Genomic DNA, 20,924 nt, shown 5'->3' with positions numbered 1-20,924 from the left:
GTACCATTACGGTGTTCTTCTCATGGCCACGGGTATGATCAATAAGGGGAAGAAGATACTTTCCAAGCTGACTGATGCTATTGGTCTTGACTCCGTTGAGACGAGCTGGGAAAACGTCCAGGCATCCCTGAGTCACCTTACCGTGGAAATGTAGGACGTGTACGTGGACTCACTCATAAGCATGGAACCAGAACTTAATTGCCATCCACCGGGAGTCAACACAGTCTGCTTCAAATGTTACCACGCCTACCTCATGGCAGAGTTTTTTGAGATGGCCTTAGGGCTCAACCCAGCTTCTGCAGCTGCTTAAGGAGTTTAGCAGTACACGATGAAGGCGGTTGAACCAGATTCATGTCTTCGTGTTTTTTTTTAATTTCAATCTAAGCTATTATATGGAATTTATTCCATCCGTTTTTTTTTTTATATTCCCAGTCATGCTGAGTTTTTTTTTTTTTTGACACAAACTGAATTTATTAAAGGGGGTTAAAACCCAAACGGGCAGGGCCCAAACATTACAAAAGCCTAAATACACTTGGCGAAAAACAGAACTAACATTATGGGCCAAAAGGCCCAACTTCCGAAAACCCTAGCTTGAGGAGCGCCGCTCGATCCTCGCGAAGCGCGCGCCTTCCTCTCTTCTTCCTTCGGCTCCGGAATCCGCGATACGACGGCTAACCGCGACGCCGTCATCGGATCTGAGCCGAAACCATTCAAAACCAACTTTCCACCACGACTCGTATACAACCAAGGCATACCGAGAATCATAACAAGCCGGATCTACGAATTTAATAGAGAATAAAACCGCCTACAATCGATCGTCATCTCCGACATTCATGCATGCGGAATCAGATTCAGAAACGAGAGGCAGATTAACAAGAGAGGCTCAGATTCGTAGATCGATGTGAGGTAACTCAAGAAACTAGCCGGCGCTAGCGGTGCTAAGAGAGCCACCGCCTCCCGGAACCAAAAGTCGGCGATCTCGGTGCTGAAGAAGCCACCGTCTCCCGGAACCAGAGACCGGCGAAGAAGATGCTGAGAAAGCCATCACTTCCCGAGACAAAATCGGACGGCCACCGTAGATAGGTGCGCCGCCGAGACTAATTCCAACAGATCTATAACCTAAAAACATAACCCACGTTTAAAAGAAACTTGAAAAACCAGACCGGACCGACGGTGGCTAAAGGAGCCTCGCCGTCGGCCGGGAACCCTCTCTCAATTTCTCTCTCTGAGTTTTTCTAAGAAGGACCCTGTCATGCTGAGTTTATGCTCAAGAATTTCAGTTCTATGTTTTTTTTTTTTTTTTTCATATTCCCTGTCATGTTGTTATTTCCCCGATCAAGAGAACAACAAAACTCATCTAACTCTGGTAACTGGAATGTTCCCTTAAACAAATAAATTTATATAAAAAAAAATACGTACATAACTAACATATGAATCTATAAATATTCAAATATAAACCGGGTAACTCGAGCTGATAGTTGCAACTGCATGTATATAACTTCGGTTACGTTGGACCCACGCAAATACATAATTTCATTCCCTACGCACTACAAATTAACATGCAATGCAATTACGACTACGACTCTAATCGAACACAAAAAAAAAGAAAAATATCAAGCATTTCTAATCTCTATTTCAGCACCATATACGTTTCGGAAAATCCCAACTCCATCGTAACCAAATAGGCCCAACCTGATCCCATTAAACAGTAGGCCCACTGGCCCACAAAATAATTGATCAACATGAGTTTCCAAATTCTAGCGAGCGTAGAACATATGCATAATAGGATAAACAATGGCACAACTAAACATTATAGTTATTTTTAAATTATTTTCGATAAACAAATATACAGTATATATTATTACCGAGGTTGGAAATTATATAATATTAATCTAAGCTATTATATGGAATTTATTCCATCAGTTTTTTTATATTCCCTGTCACGTTGAGTTTATGCTCAATAATTTCAGTTCTATGTTTTAGTTTTTTTTTTTCATATTCCCTATCATGTTGAGTTTAGGCTCAATACTTTCAGATTTATGTTTTATTAAATAATTAATGAAAGCTTCAATATAAAGAAAAAACAAAAAAAAAAAACCAATGTTAGTTTCCCATACTTTTGTGTGCTTCAAATACTTTTAAATGAAAATACTCAAATTATAGTAATATATAGGTATATAAAATATATATGTTTACATACACACATAAATATAGTAGCAACTTTTTCTGAACAGAACACTAATCAGCACACACATAATATAGATAGATACATATATAATTAAAAAAAATTATTCCAAAGAAACAATTAAAATTAAATAATTTTCATACAGATATGAAAAAAAAAACACAAATAGTATCCGTTCCTTTCTTATTACCATTGAAACACTATTTAGTTTGTACAACTGAAGCAATAGTTGCTATCTTAAATTCCATATATCAACCAACTACTTAACAACGTATAACAAAAATCAGACAAACCATCAAACTCCCATGCATACCTCCCTCCAACCACAATAATACCATGAAACATATGAACAACCAAGGTTTAATATACTTATACTTTAGCTTCAAGATCGTTTTATATTTCACAACCCGCCCGTAGGCGATCCTAGTTTTATATATAACTAATAACAGCTTTGATTACAGGACTCATACGAAGGAGGGAGGGAGAAAACAAGAAGTGGGAGTAGATAATTTAACTACCCTCAAGAAGCTAATTATGCCCATTACATATTAACATGGAAGATTAGGGACACAACAAAGATGAGTAGAAAAGATAGAGAAGAATAAACTTTTGGTTCAACTGCTCCATTCTGTTTACTCTCTAATTTGTCTGAGCTCACATATTTGTTCATTACTCCTGTACTTCCTGCTCCTCCTCCTCCAGGATAGACACAGCTGTTATAACCTATCAATATTCAAATCAACATAAGAAAAAACAAATTAGTATGAGCATTGTACATATTTTTGTTCAATGGAGCAAGTTTGGTATATACTCAAAATGACATTGATGTTGTGTCTTTCATATAGTATATTTTCAGACCAATCCTAATGCAGTTCAGTGATGTAGTCTTTGTTATAGGATGTGAGAAAAAAACTTACTAGGGTTCTGGGAGGTTAGTGTTGCGGTCTGAGAGAAATCACAGTCCGTAGGCTTTTTAGGAGACTTTTGGAAATACATATTCATGGCAAAAGCTGCATGTGAAGCCACATTGTTTGGCTCGAAACAAGCTCCTCCTGGTTGTATCGGCCCACAGTCTATTCCTTGTCCGCACGCCCAATCCAAGCTCGCTTGCAACTGCTGATCCGTCGCACCATTCCTCGGTACACACCACCCCGTCGACGTCACTTTGCCTGATGGCGTCTGATTCAATGATACAAAACATAACCTCCTAATTTAAGATACTTTACTCCAAATAATAACCACGACTTTTACTACTTAAATGAAAAATTTCTGCTAATATAAACACAAATTTCGAATAATCAGAGCCTAAATCATTTTGCGTTAGGAGTAAATGATATATAATAATTTTGCCCTTTACATGTTAAGTTGTAATTACTATTTTCCAAATAAAACCATAGCTTTTGCTACTGTAAACAAAATTCTGTTCTTTTGTTAAATGTAAACACAAACTGTATAATTCAGTAATTAGGAGCCTAAATGATTTGGGAACTGGGATTAAGATTAAGATTATCTAACCTGACTACTACTGTTGCTGCTACTACCGCTACTCTTGGCAAGGCCTGCATCATAGGCGATGGAAAGGTCGGTTTTGAAAAGCCCAAAGGCACGTTCTGAAGATGGTCCAGGCTTTAGATTCTCGTCATAGAGTGCGAAGATGTAAGTGTCCACGGACTTCCCAGGCATGAGAGGTGTGCCAACCATTGACTTTAGATGAGCTATTAAGTTTCCGTTGTATGCTTTAGCATTATCCACGCTCGGTCCAACTTCGTTTGGGTCTCCTCGTGAAGGCCATCCTGTTTCCGCCACCACGATCTCCACCTTCTCGAATCCCATCGATTTCAAAGCCGAGTGAACCGCATCTACCTGCGAATGATCAAACAAAGAGACAGTAACGTGTGTTGCAAGTAACGACGAATTTTTATGCTACTATGTAAGAAGTCCTAAACACGTAATATATGACCTGAAGAGACATTTCTCGCCTATTTTTTTAAGCTATTTTAGTATTATTTTTCTCAGCACTCCTTACGTGGAATTGATGATGACTAATGCAACCAAATGTTTCACGAAACATCTAAAATAAGTAAACAACTAGTGGGAATCCAGCCTGTCAGACAAATCAGTAAACGGCTGGCAACGAGTGATTCCCTAAAGAAGATAATTATTACAACACATGAACAAGAATTACCGTTTTTTAATATTACAAAACCAAATCAGATGTTTTCTAAAAAAAATTGCGTTGAAGTAACTAAGAAAGTGTAGACTAAGAGTGAGACACATACGGCTGGTATGGACCCGTATCATACAAAGTGAACAACTGTCTTTTGTACTAACGTACAATAAGAATATAGATTCTTTCTAAGTTGTAAAGTAGTGACAGAATAAGTTCATTTCTACAATCTAGTGCAAAGAAAATCATATACAAAATAAATACTCTCTCTGTTTCATCGCAAGAGTCGTATTAAGTTTCGGCACACGGATTAAGAAAACAATTAATTTTGTACATTTTCTATAAAAACACACTATTACCTATACACCTAACCATATTTCAACCAATAGAAAAATAAACTTTGCATAAAATTAATAAACTTCTCATTAAAAAATCGAAAACGACACTTATTGTAACGAAAAAAATTCTCTAAAACGACACTTAATATGAAACGGAGGGAGTATATATTTAAAACCAAAAGTTCAAACTATATTCTTTGACGTGAATACTGCTAATTATCATCTTGCAGTGTCACAACAAGAATTTACTTGAAACTAACCGACATAGTTAAACTATGCTTTGACGTCTAGCTAAATCATTAGCTAATTTTGCGTAAGATTAAATTAGCCACCAGACACACAATTAAACTGATCAGTTTCAGACCAGACTCGTAAAAGCGTGTGGCCCCAACTGTAATTAATTTACCTGAGCATCGAACATGTTCATGTACTTGATTCCGGTGTTACCGTCAACTCGACCCGGATTAGGCTGGAAGAGGCAAAACGCAAGCGTTTCGGGTCTCGTGTCATCTCGATAAGCGAAGAACGGGTACGGGTTAATAGTGAAAGGCGATCCAGTGTCGCTCAGGAACTGTAGAATCCCCTTTAAACCGGCTTGAGAACCGGGCGCAAACGAACCCGAAGATGGCGGGTCCGAGCTGCCAAGCACCGTCATCGAGTGCACCGTCGACACCTTGATCTTCCCGCCGAGCGACGTCGCCTCGAGTGCTTTTTGGACGTTTTGCATCGCCGGGAGTAGCTGGTTCACTAGATTCGGATCGCCCGACATCAGCACCTGCAACGAACCGGTTAAGATTTTTTATTTTTTTTTGTAACTTAACCGGTTAAGATTTTGTAAAATTAAATTAATTTTTTTATAAATTAGAGTAGACCGGACCTCGTTGCCGATGGTGATGAGGATGATTTTGGAGGCGGGGTAAAAAGGGAGGACGTTGGAGTTGATCCATTGGGAGGCGGCGTTAGGATCGGCGGCGAGGGAAGGAATGTCTCCGTTACCGGCGCCGATGACGATGCCGATACCGGTTCCGGCCAAAGCTTTGATGATGGCGGGATCGGCGCCGTAGAGCCTCACTTTCTCGATAGAAGAGGACTTGAGGAGCTTGACGGTTTCTGTAGGCGGAGGGAGGTTGTCGGCGACTTGGCCGATGTTTACTCCGATGAATGGCTCTGCATCTGTTGTGTAAACATAGAAAGAAAATTAAGGTTAGATTGAATAAGAAGAAGAGTGAGGGATGGAGGGTAAAAGCTACGTCCTATTGGAGAAGGATACTTACGTGAGGAAGGGAAGTGAGAAAGGAAGATGAGGAGGAGAGAGAAGTAGATGGAGATAGCCATGATGGTGAGGAAGGATGAGACAGAGATTCTGTGAGAGTTTTTATAAGTTGATTAAAAAAAAGAGGTTTTTTTTTTTACTGTAACGGTTACGTTGTAGAGAGACGGGTTTCCAAGAAAGACACGTCTGTGCTCGTTTTTCCACAGTCCACGTGTTGACTTGTGCTACTGTCTGAAGTGTAAGTCTTCGGTCTTGGTCTACTATTTTGTAATATTATAAGACCATTCCGGTAAGAACTTGTTTTGCAAGATAAGTTTTGAAAGAAAGCTTTTCTTTGTTTATATTATTATCAAAATGAACTTTTGAAATCGCAAATTATTGACTTTTGAGATCAATGTATGCAAGTATCTTTTCGACAAAGGTTTTACTGTCCAAAAGAAGGTTCTTGATCGTGAATCAGATTTAAAGTGTCCGAGAGCATCTTCAAAATAAATTCTATAACTTCAAATATAAAATTTTTTACATTAGAAATTCAAAACTTCAAATCTAGAAGTAAAACTTCGAGTTTTTCCACAGTCCACGTGTTTGACTTGTGTTACTGTCTGAAGTGTAAGTCTTCGGTCTTGGTCTACTATTTTGTAATATTATAAGACCATTCCGGTAAGAACTTGTTTTGCAAGATAAGTTTTGAAAGAAAGCTTTTCTTTGTTTATATTATTATCAAAATAAACTTTTGAGATCAATGTATGCAAGTATCTTTCGACAAAGGTTTTACTGTCCAAAAGAAGGTTCGTGATCGTGAATCACATTTAAAGTGTTATATTTCCAAAAAAAACTCTATAACTTCAAATATAAAGTTTTTTGCTCTCTAATAAAGAAATTTTGAAATTTCAAATTTAGAGTTTTAAGAAGTAAAACTTCATATTTGAAGTTTCACTACTCAAAACTCTAAATTTGAAGTTTTATCTTTTTATTTGCATCTTGGTCCTTATAATTAATTATATATCACATATATATGATTCTTAAGTATTTTTTTCGTTCATAGTTTTAATCTTTAAAACTTTTATATATTTTAAATATTTCAAATTTATTTTTATAAATTAAAATTTTACACATAAAAGTTTTTTAAAAAATCAAAATAAGATTTATAATATTTTAAAAGTAGAATTAGACAACAAGAATATTACAAAAGAAACTTAATAATTTTTTTTTAAGAAGATATATACATGAAGACATAATTATTACACAAATTTAAAATTACAACAACACTAATAGTCTAGTAAATTTTCTCCGGGACTTCTAAAATATTGTCCAAACAAATTTTGTATAACCGAAAATGTAGCATTAATAAAATAATTGTATGTAATAATGTAGTATTTTTCTTGCAGTTTAATATTTAATTATGTATTTCTATTTAAACTTTTGAAATCGCAAATTATTTCTAGTTATCTACAAAAGTTTTATGGATTTATATTAATTATGACAAATACAAAGAGTATAGTGTAAATTACAAATAATTTTAAAGCTAAATTTAAAGTATTGATTTTAGAAAAGAACACTTTGAAACTTCAAATACTTATAAACTCTATAACAGAGAGCGATGCTCTAAGCACGGTCGTAAAAATTGATCAAAGTACGTAACATGTAGGGCTCAGAAGTAGAAAAGAATGGTTGTGACATTTATTAATATCTCGCAATTTAAGAGGATGAGGATGCTAAGTTTCGTGTTTATGTAGCTTGATAAATGTATATAGGTTTTTATCTCATAAAATGCGGATGACATGATTCCCCCTTTTCCATGCTACTTCCCAGCATAAGTGTTACTCCCATTCTTTACGTTTCAACCCCACCACAACTGATAATTTCAAACTTTTAGTGATTTCACAATTTTTCAACTCAATTATTGTATCCGACTGTTAGGTTAACTAAAGCTTCTATTCGCATTTTGAAATCATTTGGGACTTTTCCTCAAGATTTTTAACCAACGCTCGCATAATTTCCAAAACAAAACGACCAAGAAGGTTGATATAATACATACAAAATTTGCATATTCCAAGAGTAGGACCACAGCTTTTTCTATCCAAGATTTGTTCACATTTCATCAGCAATAACTCCGAAAAAGTATGAGCGCACCAAAAAAAAAAGGAAAAGCCCAAATCCAATCCAATCCAAAACCCTCCAAAGACGAACAAAAGAGAAGATGATCGAGATGACAACAAACAAACAAAAGAACCTCCAATCCCAAAAAAATTTAGAGACAGAACCACAAACAAACAGATTCTGAAGAAAACAAGTTAAAACAAGACCTGATATTTAAGCAAAATCCAGACTGAACAGAGATCCCCCTTAACTTAGGCACCTGAGTGCGAGACCGGTGTCGTCTCGAACTTCCCTTCGGTGAACACATGGTTGTATTGTTGCGGCAGTGCATGTTCAACCTACAATATTGTGATAAAACCACTATGAGAATGATACCTTCAGTGAACAATGTCACTCGCACAGACACGAGTTGCTTAGTTACAATAAGCTTGTACTCAATGACTTCTGACTTTTGGTATCACCCAAAGTAACTAGACGAATACAAGGAATCAAAAGACTTTTATTGTTACGAACAGAGGAAAGCATACCCAATCTCCATCAGGGGAAGTACCAGGGACCATTACATTGATCTCACTTGACTTGGCTGTTGTTATAGCCGTCTCTAATGAGTCTTTGTTTAGGTATAACTGACAGCCAGTTGTGTTGTCCACAGAAACTGTGGGAGCTGAACCCTGCAATAACCACATATGACGTAAAAGACAAAAGGAAGAGCATCAGTGTCTCGAAAAAAAACTGCAGACATTATAGGGCTACATCATAAGATTGTTAAGCAAAAGCGATTGTCCTTATAAAGATATATTTTCCGGCTATTAGAAAAGCTATAGATGATAGAAAACAAACCTGACATTGTACTTCTACGTTGGTGCAATTCACTATCTCAAATGCAGCAACAACATCCTATACAGACATGTTACATTTTACATGATTAGGAATCACATAAATTTATACTGTTGGAATGTAAGAGGAAACAGTATTATTCCACTAACCGTGAAGACAACACCCATTTTGGTGCATTTGTCAATGGTGATGTTATTGACTTTTCCTACAGATTATAGAACAAAAGTAAAGGACTCAATTTTTTTTAGCAGATATTTAACTTCAAGGCTGAACTTGGAATGGCGCAAACTTACCTTGTATCTGCAATACAGAATCTTTGCAACCAAATACATACACAGACTGTTTGGCATCACAATCGCTGATAACCAAGTCCTTCTTTCCAATTTGGTTCTCAACAGCCCACCTAATATGATCCAGTAGAAGCCAACAACCATATTAAAGTATATCTACCATAGTTTGTATTTGCACCATATAAGTTATTTGTTAGAAAAACCCACTTGCGACCCATTTGAAGTTCCAGTTTCGGTGGTCCAGTTTTCGAAAAGGCTGGTTTAGTTGCACGAGTTTCCTTCTCAATGGAACTCACTGCTCCGGATCTATCAGCACGGTTCTTTGTCTTCATATCATCTGTCACTTTTCTAAGACCTAGAAGGCAAAGAACAGGAATAATAAACTAATTTTGAATCACATTCCAAACAGAGATTGCGCCAGAAAACATGAAGACATATACAACGTAACAACATACCTGTGGTCACAGCACCAGAGCTGAGCTGCTGGAAAACAGCAGACATCCCTTGTTTCTGGTTGGACGAAGATGATGGCTTGGAAGATTCAGAACTGAAAACCGGTGCTGGGGGAGGAGCAGGAGCACCAGGTGGACCCTTGGCAGGAGGAGCACTAGCAGGTTTCCTTGATGCATTCCATACAGGTCCCAAGGCGTAATGACTTTTCACATAATCCCTCAAACCAGGCAAGTAAAGTTCCTTCAAGGCTTTAGCCCATTCCACATGGTTCGCATCTTTGTTACGGTACTCCACCAAAACCTAAAATAAGAACATATAGATCACATAATCAACACAGTACAAAGAGCATCAAACAATAATTTAAGGCTTATGCAATCTGAATAAGCAATTGTTTTCCCAAAGCTTTTAACAATTTCAGCTGAATTATTGATTTTTCTGTACCACAAAAAGCTTTTTTTTTTTTTTTAATTATACGGGGTTATCCTGGCCCCACAGAAGTGGATCCAAACTAGCCTCGTGTTAGCAGCCTACGTTTTCAGCCCGCGTGTCGGTCCCCTGTCCCTGGGGATGCCGAAATGTTAATTCCCCAGTAGCCGGGACTCGAAACCCTGGTGGCTTCACCGTATTATGGCTAGGCATTAAACTACATAAGGAAGATATGAAATCATATAAATAGTTTGAAGATTAACTATCACCTTATTGTTGTAGAACTCAGCCATCTGCCAACTTTCTTCCACGTGAGCAATTGGCATGCTCATACCTTGCAGGCCGAAAAGCAAAATTACATCACAATCAATCATTTCCGGTGAAGATTACCAAAAAAATATTGAACTCCAACAAAATGTCTCTGCTTACCACAATCTTTTCCGGTGAAAGCAATCCAAGCCAATGCAGATAGACTATCAGAAGCAGCCTTCAGGTGATTGAAGAAATCAGACCTCCTTCCCTGAGTCATCGCGTCAGCTTTCATCGTAACATCATTCAACGGCTTGAGAAATCCAGCTAACCCAGCCATGTCAGGCTTCTGCTCTCACATCAAAACCAAATCCAAAAGATCAAAAACCAATCCAATCCAAAACGCACGAAAGCGAAGTTATCATTCATCGATTACACGTACCTGAGCTTGCTTGATGCGAACGAGCAGATCCTTCTGCGTTGCGAACGCTTCGGCGACGATCTTCGTCACGTCTAGAACAGGTCCGCCGATCTTCTCCGCCGCGCTCAGAGCCCTGCCAACGCACTGCGAAATCAGATCTTCGTAGGCCAGGATCGACGGATCGGAGGACGCGGCGGCATCGGTTCCGGCGCCGGCGGCGGAGAAATCTCCTCCGCGGGAAAGAGTAGTAACTCCTCCTCCTCCGGTGCTTGAGATCCCCTCGAGCCTCGTAACCGCAGCTTCCAGGCGCTTGATCAAACTCTCATCCATCCTTCGCTTAACAAACAGAGTTCGCACCAGATCTAGATGAAAATCGAATTAAAGTGGATTTGATTTTTCCCTTTTGGTGATGGAGAAGTCAGGAGAATATGTGATGCCACGTGGCGACTTTTGGATAATTTTACCAATCGAAGTTAGTGGAGTGGTCGTGGATTGTCGGATCTCTAGAGCTGGTATATTTGCTTGACCCGAAATCAATTCGGTTGTTATCAGATTTTTGTAATCGGACCGAACTAAACCACAATAATTACGGTTTAAGATACAGTTCAACTTTAAACTCTTATTAATCTGAATACCTAAACAATTTACAATTTGGTTTTGTTTGCTCACTGGTTCGATATAATCTTTAGGTCTACTTGTCTTCAATTCTTCATGTGGCCAAGAAAAGCAAAAGATAAGAAATGCTCTATGGTGTTCACCATGTGTCCATGTATAATACATATATGATATATATTTACATATAACAAGCCTTAGAACTTGAACTCCACTCTCATGTCTAATTTCACTTTTGCTTTCAACTCGAATCAATCTAAGCAATACTCAAATATAGAATATAGAATAAACGTGGAAACATCTATCAATATGGTTGTGTAGCCAATAGCATCAACTCTCGAGTGGTCTCCCAGAAACACCGTGATGATGAGCATTCTTGTTTGTCTGGACTGATCTGTGTTCCTGTGATAAATAAGAGGAAATAAACATACAAATCTCAATAAACATGTTAGAGAGGTAATCTCTTTTAGCTTTTGACACTTACAGGACGGAAAGGGAAATCGTCAGCTTCAAGCATGTGAATGATTTGTCCCATCTTTGGACGTTTGCTAGCATCAAGGTCTATGCAACGCAAACATACAAGCAACGCTCTTTTCAAAGCTCTTGGATGAGGTTGTGGATTCTTGATTTTAGGGTCTATGATTTCTTCTCCACGCCTGCTTGCAACCATTCCTTTGAACCAATCCACTAAGTTCATCTGAAATTTTTTCACAAATAAACAAACAGTTACATATTATGTTCTTCTGAGGAAAAAAATGTTAGTATGAGCTTACCTCTCCAGGTGGTCTTGAATAATCGACTGGGCTCCTTCCTGTTATAATCTCCATGAGCAGAACACCGAAACTGTAGACATCACTACACTCATTAAGCATGCCTGTACTTGCATACTCCGGTGAAACATATCTGCACGAGCAAAATTTACAAGTTCAGTAACTTCTTGTAAGCTTAAAGATGTCAAGAAATCAATTTGCTCACCCAAAAGTTCCCATCACACGAGTTGTCACATAACTCGTTTCAGATCCTAATAACTTGGCCAAACCGAAATCAGACACCTTCGGGTTCCACTTCTTATCGAGCAAGATGTTACTAGACTTCACATCACGGTGCACAACCTTCGGTTCAAGCCCTTCATGTAAATAGGCTAATCTGTTCATCAAAAGCAAAGGTTTAATAAAAATGCCAATCGATAGCTAGAATATGTATTGACAAGAAGAAGAAACTGCACGCACCCTTTAGCTGTTCCAATGGCAATCTTCATCCGAATATCCCATGTGAGAGGACTCACTGGACCTACATCACCATGCAGCCACTGCTCCAAGTTTCCATTATCAATATATTCATACACAAGCATCCTAATCAAGAAAAAATAAATAAACTAAGATTCTTTAGAATAAATAAGAATTCAAGTGTACTAATTTATTTTGAATTTGTTTTTTAGGCAACCTTTGAGCAGTGTCGGCACAATAACCCATCAGACCAACCAAGTTCTTATGTCTTACTTTCCCAATTGCTTCCACCTCAACTTTAAACTCTTTCTCTGCCTGACCCCTGAAGAAAAGAATGTTTTACCATCATTTGCCAATATTATTTTTTACTTTGAACAGCCATTTACCAGATTCATTTATTATATCTAAATCTCAGCTTGTTGACAAAACAAATACAATGAGAGTAAAAAAGAAGATGGGTGGTTGTGCTGCAAAACCAACAACCTGATTCTGCCAAACCTAACAACCAATATAAATAGATTTCTACAATCTTGCTACCTAAATAGAAGGTTTATCCATATTTTATTAATTATAAAATAAGTTGGAACAATGAAGTGACCAAACACAGAAAGCAAACTTAGCAGATTCTTTTCAGGCTATTTGATTCACTGGTATCTCATTTTCCAGCTAGTTTTATATACTAGTAAGACCATCTCATCACCTAAAGGTAAACAACTAAAACAAAAGAGAAGATAAAGACCAAAAACAAAAGGAAAAGATTAAAGAAAAAATTAATAGAGAATAAAGAACAAAGCACAACTAATTAAATAATTAACGTTTACTTTTGTTTAGTTTCACTAAACATTACCTAGAAAACAGCAATATACAGTTCAATGGTAGCAAAAGTATGGTACTTGACAATTGACATATACTAAGAAGAAGAAAAAAGAATGTCGATAATGCTTACAACTTAATAATTTCATTTGGTATATTAAAAAGTCAAAATCTCAAATAACTAATGCGGAGAAAATGTGTTTTTTCTAAACAAAACACTTGTCGGAAGAAAATATAAAATAATGTTTTCAAAAGCTTATTAAATCCAAGTACCAATGGAGCCTTGACCCCAGAATTACGGAGTCCGTGAAACGGAGTAAATGAGAATTGTCAGAACGAGCAATAATATTTAATACATACTCGAATAAAGATCTAAATTTTTCAAATAAATCTAATTTATCAACAAAATGATCTAATCTAATCTGAAGATTAGTAACAACATTTTCGAAAACTTACTTGTTGTTAAGTAAATTCTTTACTGCAGCGACCGAACCGTCTGAAAAATCAGCTCTATAAACGACGCCGTATCCTCCTTCCCCGATCACGTTCTCATCGGAGAAGCCACGCGTCGCAATCTCCAGATCTTTCAAGCCGTACCATCTCCCCCATCCCATCACCTCGGAACCTACGTCGCCGCTCGAAGCCACCGACATATCATCGAACCCGCCGCTCGCTTCTTTGCTCGTCGCTTCGGCGACCACGACGACTTCGCTTTCGACTTTCCTCATCGACTCGTCGCAGTTCAGATACTTTCCGACCGTCTTGATCTCCGTTGTCTCCTTAGAGGCCAGAGGGATGGATCCGGAGCTGTGTTTCACGCGCATTCTACGCGCGCGTGAGACTCGGTTCAGGCAGACGAAGAGGAAGATCAAGAGCGAGATCAGCAGTAGGAAGACGGAACATATCGCGACGACTAAGTAGAGGTTTAGGCCGAAGATGGTGGATTTAGTCGAGAACTTGTGGGAACCCGAGTCGCTAGAACCAGACATGGCGAGAATGGGACTTGTTGTTAGAGTTGTTTTCTGGAAGAAGAAATAAAAGAAAGAACGTTGGGAGCAAAAGAAGATAGCTTTCACAAAAACGTTGCAAAGTGATTTAGACAAGACGACCGCAACGGGTAGTAAAAGCGAGTGTTCTATTAAGACATGGGATTATCGTTTTATCACGAGAATGCCACACGACTATGCGTAAGCTAAATATCTCGACGCTCAAGGAGTATACAGTACGCGAGTGTTTACAACTTACGCATGTAATATTTGTTTCGTATTTGTTTTTCGTAACACTGTAATCTTTATTCGTATTTTAATAGCTGGATTCCATTAAATCGTTAATTGTACGCCGTTCCTAATCAAAATCGATTAATTAATGTTTAAGAATATAATGTTTGGTGCTCCGACCTATATTATTGGACAATAATACCAGTATTTTTTTTCTTAGGGATCTTAAAAGAATAGAGCTGTTTTTAAATATATTTTCGTGGAAGTATCTCGAGAAAAGACGGCCCATTTCCCACGAATGAAAAATGTTATATCTCGTTGTAATGTGCCGAGTCCATGCAATATAATAATAAACTGCAGAACAAAATTTGTGTGTCAATGAAAGAATTGGGCCTAACCCAAGCCCATTTTCACGTAATGAAGATTCCTTTTGTTTCCTAGATCGATATGCAAGCTTGAAATTTGAACTGGTACTTTGGTAACAAGAAAGCAATGTTGATCCCTGATTTGTTGTGTTAGGATTGGTGGATCCGCGGTTCTGCTCTCGAACAAGTGAGCCCAGTAAAATTGGGGGGAAAAAATTTAGCTGTTTTTCCTAAAATTAATATGTATTTAGTCAAAATTTGGCAAAATCCCACTAATTTATATATAAATTTTTAGATGCCCCCGTTTATTTGTAAAAAAATGTTTTGGATACAATAATATAAATTTAACATCATCATAGTCAAAAATATATTCAGTTCCGCCACTGCGTCCCTGACTTCAAACTCGCTATTGACCATTTTGTATTCTTTCTGGAGGCAGAGCCGTGATCGATGTGCTAGAGAAGAGCTTAGGCCTAGCACCGAGTGATGTCTGAGGCATCAAGATCAACGTTACACAGACTTGGGAATACTTTGTCTAGCTCAATTAGGTATGATACATAGATGCAAAAAGGAAGAACGAAGAAAGGAAATAAAGTTTGGCAGATTAGGGTCAGGGTTTAAATGTAACAGTGCGGTTTGGGTGGCTCTACGCAATGTCAAGGCTTCGACAAATAATCCTTGGGAACATTTGCATGATAAATATCCGGATAAAATTGATTCTGATTCAGCTAAGCCAAAGATTCGTGTTCAAAACAGTCGGTCCTAGTTGATTTACGCTCTCTTTTTCTTCTTTTGTTTAGTTATGATAATTTGATGGCTACAATGTTTTTCTCTTGTTCGTTATAATAAAGAATATATTGCTGTTCAAACGTCATATACTGAAGCAATCAATATAAACTCACATTTGGTTAGACAGGTGCGGTCAATTATCATCAGCCATGTGAACCGGTCCAATCTTGAAATCCAACACTCGAAGATCATTGAGTCATTCATTTCTTCAGTTGGAAGGATTTGATCCACGAGATAAACAATTGCTGCAAACATATCTATTAATACATTTTATCCTCTAATGAAACAGTTGAACGAGAAAATCCAAAATTTAGTCATTACATTTTTGTAAAAAAAAAAAATCAAAAAGAGTTTCATTTGAAAATAAATCTCTTCTAAATAGATGCATATTTTAGATTGCTGTATGATTTTGAATTTTTGGAGACATAAAAGAAGGACGCCCATAGAATTCAATAGATAGTTGAATAATGCGAAATTAATGATAGCTGTCAGAGAATTGGAGCAATCCCCGAGGAACGTACTTCATCAAAAAGAATCATCTTATCTATTTATATGACCTGTTGAACAAAAAAAAAAAAAAATCTATTTATATGACCTATATTATATATACACAGTTCGTGTATTCCTAGGAAAACTTTATTAATTTTTTTTTTGAGAAAGGGCCTTCGAAACTTTATAATTTTGCTCGATTTTTTCAACGTATCCACCGATTTTTTAGAAGAAAATTATTGCTTCCTTTTTTTAAAATTAAATTTAAGATTGCATATCAAAATTCATTTGCAACACCAAATGCCTTTATTTTATTATAAAAATTAATTATTTTTTACTTCTGGTTTCTAAACTATACAAGACTAATAAATGGAAAATATAAAACTTTGCATAGAATATAATTATTTTATAAAATGTATCCACTCTCGAGTGGATACTAGTTGCTTATCTTGTGTTAGCAATTTATATTTCTTTTAACTTTAGATAATATATAGCTATTTTGTAAATTTGTATAGTTTTGGTATACAGAATACAACCAATAATTTCAATACAGTGAATCTGCAGTTCAATTTTCGTTAGTCACCAGATAGATAATTTAACATTGCATTTTTAGGATCTATAGAATAGTCGATTCACTTCGGTCCCGATTATTTAACATTGCATTTTTAGGATCTATAAAATAGTCGATTGACTTCGGTCCCGACGCTGTGATTAATTCAATAAAATAAATATACTCCTTCTGTTTCTAAATATAAGATGTTTAGGTAGAAACACACATATTAAAAAAACTATTTTTTGTCTAGAAAGTATCATTAATGGTATAAAACTAATTATAAAATAGACTATTAAAATGCGATTGAATACACATTTTTTAATAAAATAAAAATCATCTAGAAAAATGAAAACATCTTAATATCAAAATTCTGTAAAACATTATGCATTTGGGAATAAAGAGAGTACAAAACACTTTGCTTTTGACTAGGACCCCGTCATACCATGACTACTAATTGGATCTTCCTCATTATTGTTCCAACTAGTAATTATCTTTCTATGAGCTTCCACATATTAATACTACTCACACACATGTTATAACGTATATTTATCTCCAACTCAATACACCGGAAAGAAGTGTGGACATATACGTTCAGCCATGTAAAAACATATATGCATGTATATATATATATATATATTATAGAATGGGGAACCCACATATTAGGTGTGTGGCATTACTTTAATAGTGTATGCATGAATAGTATGATAATGAAATAGCCTTCATCTTCTATGGACTTGGTCCGAATTCATCACATCAAAAAGCAATGACCATTTCTTTATTTCAAACAACTTTATACCTTCTCCCCTTTCCTTATCTACTAACTCCATTTTTGTGTTTGAAAAGCTTGATAAAATAATTGGATTAGACCGAAACAACAAAATATCGGATTTTTTGTTCACATGAAGGGTGTTCCAGTGACTTAAATAAAAGGTGGGATGAATAGAAATATTTGAGAATCTACTAAACCAAACAATAAGTGACACGCTTTATTTTATGAGAGGTCTTTTTCTTGGAAATATATTTGCTGACTGGTTTTCGGTGAAAGTGATCTAAAGCTAACTTTGTGAGAGTAATTTATGTGATGGGTCTTGTAAGCCACATGCATTCAAAGAGCATGGCGATCACGTGGCAGTCTCTCTTGCGCCGTCTCAGTCTTAGCCAATCACAATACACTAAGCCAATATAGCATGGCCATCAGAAGCAGGATCGATCTGAATAACAAGGTTCAGAAAACCTCTGGCGTCATAAATTCATGTGAACAGTGTCTCGTAGTCAAATACATGAGTTATTAAAACGACCTGAGTGTTATCTTAATCAGATGTATAATGGTTTCAGTTTTTGTACTTGGATTCTAAGATAACGTATACTAAGAGTTATTTTCTAGAATATGCACTTATACAGCCGTATTTGATGCGTATTGGCGTTAGCGCTAGAAGATGACCAATGCCCTATGGTTTAGGCGGTTACGGCAGAAAGTTTTGTCACTAGTAAAACGAACTACAAGTTTCGATTACAAATCTTATGAAACAAACAAATTAAAGAGAAATATCAAACTGCACAATGATACCTTTCACTGTGTTAGTACGTTACAAAGGCACAATCACTCCCACGTGACGTTCACTGGCATGTTTAGTGAAATAAATAGACCTTTCCAGCTAAAAATGAGTCTTCTTCACACACTATAGGTGATATTGCCCCTAATGCCCATGCTTATCCTTTCTAAATGAATGAAAATCGAATCCACCAGTACACAAAATGTAATAAAATAGTGAGTTTTAATAGTTTTTTTTTTCTTTGTGTCACTATTTTTAGTAATTTTATCATCATTTCTCTAGGCATATCCCAAATCTAAATTATCTACAATCATCTAAAACTTCCAGATTTGTACATGGCCCTACTTATCTGATGCGATGAATTTAGACTTAAGTACAAAACAGGTTGCTTCTTCTTTTGTTTGGTTATAAATATCCCTTCCTCTTCTACCCTCACCTTTACTCTGTTTCTCTACCACTCCAAAGTAGAAGAAGATGATGATGACGATGATGATGAACGGAGGAGAAGCTACAGAAGCTGAGCTTTTCCTCAACTGTGACGACATGTCTGTCTTAGAGCGCCAAAGGGTTCAACTAAACTACCACCAGTACCACCATCCCGGCTTCGAACCCACTCTCCCTTGCTTCTTCCCCAATTCTTCCAAGATGAACGTCGGCGAGGTTGACAGCTTTCTACCGTCGGCCGGTTTGGATCTTCCGGAGATTTACGGGGAGTTGCACGGTGATGCGAGAATCTCAGTTTCTCCAGGAAATATTACAACTGAGTTTGGAAATTCCAAGAAAAGGAAGTTTGGTTGCGTCGATACAGAGACTAAGGTTCGCAATGTTGCTTAAAGAAACTAAAACTCTGAATAAAAACACAGATCTTACTTTGAGATTCACTTTGTCTGTTAATGGGCTTTTAGGTTTGTAATGAGAAGAAAAAGATGATGATGATGATGGACAGAGAAGTAGCAGTTGAAGAAGAAGAAGAAGAAGAGAAGTCGAAAGTAACAGAGCAGAGCACTAGAAGCATCATGAAGACGAAGAACAAAGCCAAGAAAGAACAGAACAGTTGTTCTAACGATTCATCAAAAGTGACGAAAGACTCGCAGAGGACGGATTATATTCACGTTCGTGCGCGGAGAGGCCAAGCCACTGATAGCCACAGCATTGCAGAACGAGTGAGAGAGAGAGACTTTATTAATTAGTTTCATTTAGTAGCTTAATATTTTGAAAATATTTAATGACTAATTTTATTGTTCAATTGTGAAGGCTAGAAGAGAAAAGATCAGTGGGAGAATGAAGTTTCTACAAGATTTGGTTCCTGGATGCGAAAAGATTACAGGCAAAGCAGGGATGCTTGATGAGATCATTAACTATGTTCAGTCTCTCCAGCGACAAGTCGAGGTTCGCAATTCATTTCCTATATATCTTGTAAGACTAGAAATAATATTTGATAATTTTGTAACCTAATATATGGTTCATGTTTGGATCAGTTCTTATCCATGAAACTAGCAACTGTTAGTCCAAGACTGGATTTCAACATCGATGACATTTTTTCCAAAGAGGTTAGTTTTTGTTTGCATGTAAAAGCTTTAATTTATAGAATTATTAGATGAGCTAATATAAATTGATTCCAGGTTGTCTCAGCTCCAATGATGAACTTACCAAACACTGTGATGCCACCTCATATGATGGTGAATTCCGGTTACCCTCATGATATGGTTAATTCCGGTTATGTTCATTTCAATCCAATGCAGCAAGTGGTTACTAGTTCTGATCCACTGTCATGTTTCAACGTAGGTTATGTTTTCATTTCTCTTCCACTGTGAAGCTTATCATATAACTTTTGGTTTACTAATAATCTATATGTTTTGATTATGTTACAGAATGGTCAATCTGCTACTATGTGGGACTCTGATGTGCAGAATCTTTATACCGTTTGACTAAGAGCGGTCCGCAAACTTTTCACCGTTTCTTAGTTCTAGACCACTGTCAGGTATAATATTTACTAGCAATGATTATATGGCATAATTTTTGGCTTTATGGTTTAGGACAAGTTCAAATATCACACTTCATTCAAAATTTACATATATAAGATTTGATTATGCAGGTTCTCTGGATACAGGCAGCTTATTTTTTTTTTCAAGTGGGAAGATCAAACTCATATTATTTTCATCAGAAGAGAGAGCAAGTTAGCAGTTATTTACTAATTTCAGTAAATTAACTTAAGATTCTCAGCCCATCATTGTAGTATCAGAGACAGAGTATACTGTATTGTGTGTATAGATGCCAAACAATAATATATATTTTTCTTATCATAATCTTTCAATGTGTGTTTCTGCTCTTCTTAGAGCATCATGAGTGGGTCTCACTAATCATGCTCTAGTGGGGTTTATACATAGGAATTTTCTCTTTCACAATGTCACAAGTCCATGACCACTCAACAAAAAAAGAAAAGAAAATGTAAGAATTAATAACAAAGTAAAGAAAGACATAGGTTGAATCTTTCTCCAAAGTTCTTTGATAATTAATTTATCAACAATTCTTCCAAAACCTTTATGAAGGTGTTCAAACTATCAGAGT

General features: G+C 36.7%; 4 protein-coding genes across 4 annotated transcripts; 1 reads left to right on the top strand and 3 right to left on the bottom strand.

The window, feature by feature from the left end:
* Positions 1-2,529: 2,529 nt before the first annotated feature.
* On the bottom strand, positions 2,530-6,158 carry LOC106355356 (glucan endo-1,3-beta-glucosidase 7). The gene is made up of 6 exons (XM_013795352.3): positions 5,965-6,158; positions 5,568-5,863; positions 5,097-5,465; positions 3,701-4,048; positions 3,103-3,364; positions 2,530-2,908 (listed from the first exon to the last, which is right to left on the bottom strand). The coding sequence occupies exons 1-6, from the start codon at positions 6,023-6,025 to the stop codon at positions 2,727-2,729; spliced, it is 1,518 nt and encodes a 505-aa protein (XP_013650806.2). The 5' UTR covers positions 6,026-6,158; the 3' UTR covers positions 2,530-2,726.
* A 1,816-nt stretch (positions 6,159-7,974) lies between these two features.
* On the bottom strand, positions 7,975-11,142 carry LOC106355441 (cyclase-associated protein 1). The gene is made up of 10 exons (XM_048745161.1): positions 10,761-11,142; positions 10,499-10,667; positions 10,339-10,403; positions 9,646-9,943; positions 9,398-9,545; positions 9,194-9,303; positions 9,050-9,105; positions 8,904-8,960; positions 8,591-8,734; positions 7,975-8,401 (listed from the first exon to the last, which is right to left on the bottom strand). Exons 1-10 carry the CDS (start codon positions 11,067-11,069, stop codon positions 8,315-8,317), a joined length of 1,443 nt encoding a protein of 480 aa, XP_048601118.1. The 5' UTR covers positions 11,070-11,142; the 3' UTR covers positions 7,975-8,314.
* A 329-nt stretch (positions 11,143-11,471) lies between these two features.
* On the bottom strand, positions 11,472-14,516 carry LOC125580550 (probable receptor-like serine/threonine-protein kinase At4g34500). The gene is made up of 7 exons (XM_048745162.1): positions 13,847-14,516; positions 12,795-12,899; positions 12,581-12,703; positions 12,327-12,497; positions 12,125-12,254; positions 11,836-12,048; positions 11,472-11,753 (listed from the first exon to the last, which is right to left on the bottom strand). Exons 1-7 carry the CDS (start codon positions 14,377-14,379, stop codon positions 11,682-11,684), a joined length of 1,347 nt encoding a protein of 448 aa, XP_048601119.1. The 5' UTR covers positions 14,380-14,516; the 3' UTR covers positions 11,472-11,681.
* Positions 14,517-18,475: 3,959 nt separating this feature from the next.
* LOC125580549 (transcription factor bHLH63-like) lies at positions 18,476-20,664 on the top strand. The gene is made up of 7 exons (XM_048745160.1): positions 18,476-19,172; positions 19,262-19,519; positions 19,611-19,745; positions 19,835-19,906; positions 19,979-20,137; positions 20,228-20,337; positions 20,452-20,664. Exons 1-6 carry the CDS (start codon positions 18,831-18,833, stop codon positions 20,282-20,284), a joined length of 1,023 nt encoding a protein of 340 aa, XP_048601117.1. The 5' UTR covers positions 18,476-18,830; the 3' UTR covers positions 20,285-20,337; positions 20,452-20,664.
* Positions 20,665-20,924: the final 260 nt, after the last annotated feature.

The sequence above is a fragment of the Brassica napus genome, chromosome C1 (assembly GCF_020379485.1).
Source record: "Brassica napus cultivar Da-Ae chromosome C1, Da-Ae, whole genome shotgun sequence".
Lineage (NCBI taxonomy): Eukaryota > Viridiplantae > Streptophyta > Magnoliopsida > Brassicales > Brassicaceae > Brassica > Brassica napus.
This window is presented reverse-complemented; position numbering and strand designations above follow the sequence as displayed.

Excerpts from the sequence above, each read along its gene's own strand:
- LOC125580550 (XM_048745162.1), bottom strand. The coding sequence starts at position 14,379 with ATGTCTGGTTCTAGCGACTCGGGTTCCCACAAGTTCTCGACTAAATCC. Across the intron at positions 12,900-13,846 it reads AAGAATTTACTTAACAACAA|GGGTCAGGCAGAGAAAGAGT; the intron begins GTAAGTTTTCGA and ends TCTTTTCTTCAG. Across the intron at positions 12,704-12,794 it reads TGTGCCGACACTGCTCAAAG|GATGCTTGTGTATGAATATA; the intron begins GTTGCCTAAAAA and ends TTTCTTGATTAG.
- LOC106355356 (XM_013795352.3), bottom strand. The coding sequence starts at position 6,025 with ATGGCTATCTCCATCTACTTCTCTCTCCTCCTCATCTTCCTTTCTCAC. Across the intron at positions 4,049-5,096 it reads TGAACATGTTCGATGCTCAG|GTAGATGCGGTTCACTCGGC; the intron begins GTAAATTAATTA and ends GATCATTCGCAG. Across the intron at positions 2,909-3,102 it reads ACTAACCTCCCAGAACCCTA|GTTATAACAGCTGTGTCTAT; the intron begins GTAAGTTTTTTT and ends GAATATTGATAG.
- LOC125580549 (XM_048745160.1), top strand. The coding sequence starts at position 18,831 with ATGATGATGACGATGATGATGAACGGAGGAGAAGCTACAGAAGCTGAG. Across the intron at positions 19,520-19,610 it reads GCCACAGCATTGCAGAACGA|GCTAGAAGAGAAAAGATCAG; the intron begins GTGAGAGAGAGA and ends TCAATTGTGAAG. Across the intron at positions 19,746-19,834 it reads CTCTCCAGCGACAAGTCGAG|TTCTTATCCATGAAACTAGC; the intron begins GTTCGCAATTCA and ends TGTTTGGATCAG.
- LOC106355441 (XM_048745161.1), bottom strand. The coding sequence starts at position 11,069 with ATGGATGAGAGTTTGATCAAGCGCCTGGAAGCTGCGGTTACGAGGCTC. Across the intron at positions 10,668-10,760 it reads TTCGCATCAAGCAAGCTCAG|AAGCCTGACATGGCTGGGTT; the intron begins GTACGTGTAATC and ends ATGTGAGAGCAG. Across the intron at positions 8,402-8,590 it reads CTTCCCCTGATGGAGATTGG|GTTGAACATGCACTGCCGCA; the intron begins GTATGCTTTCCT and ends ACAATATTGTAG.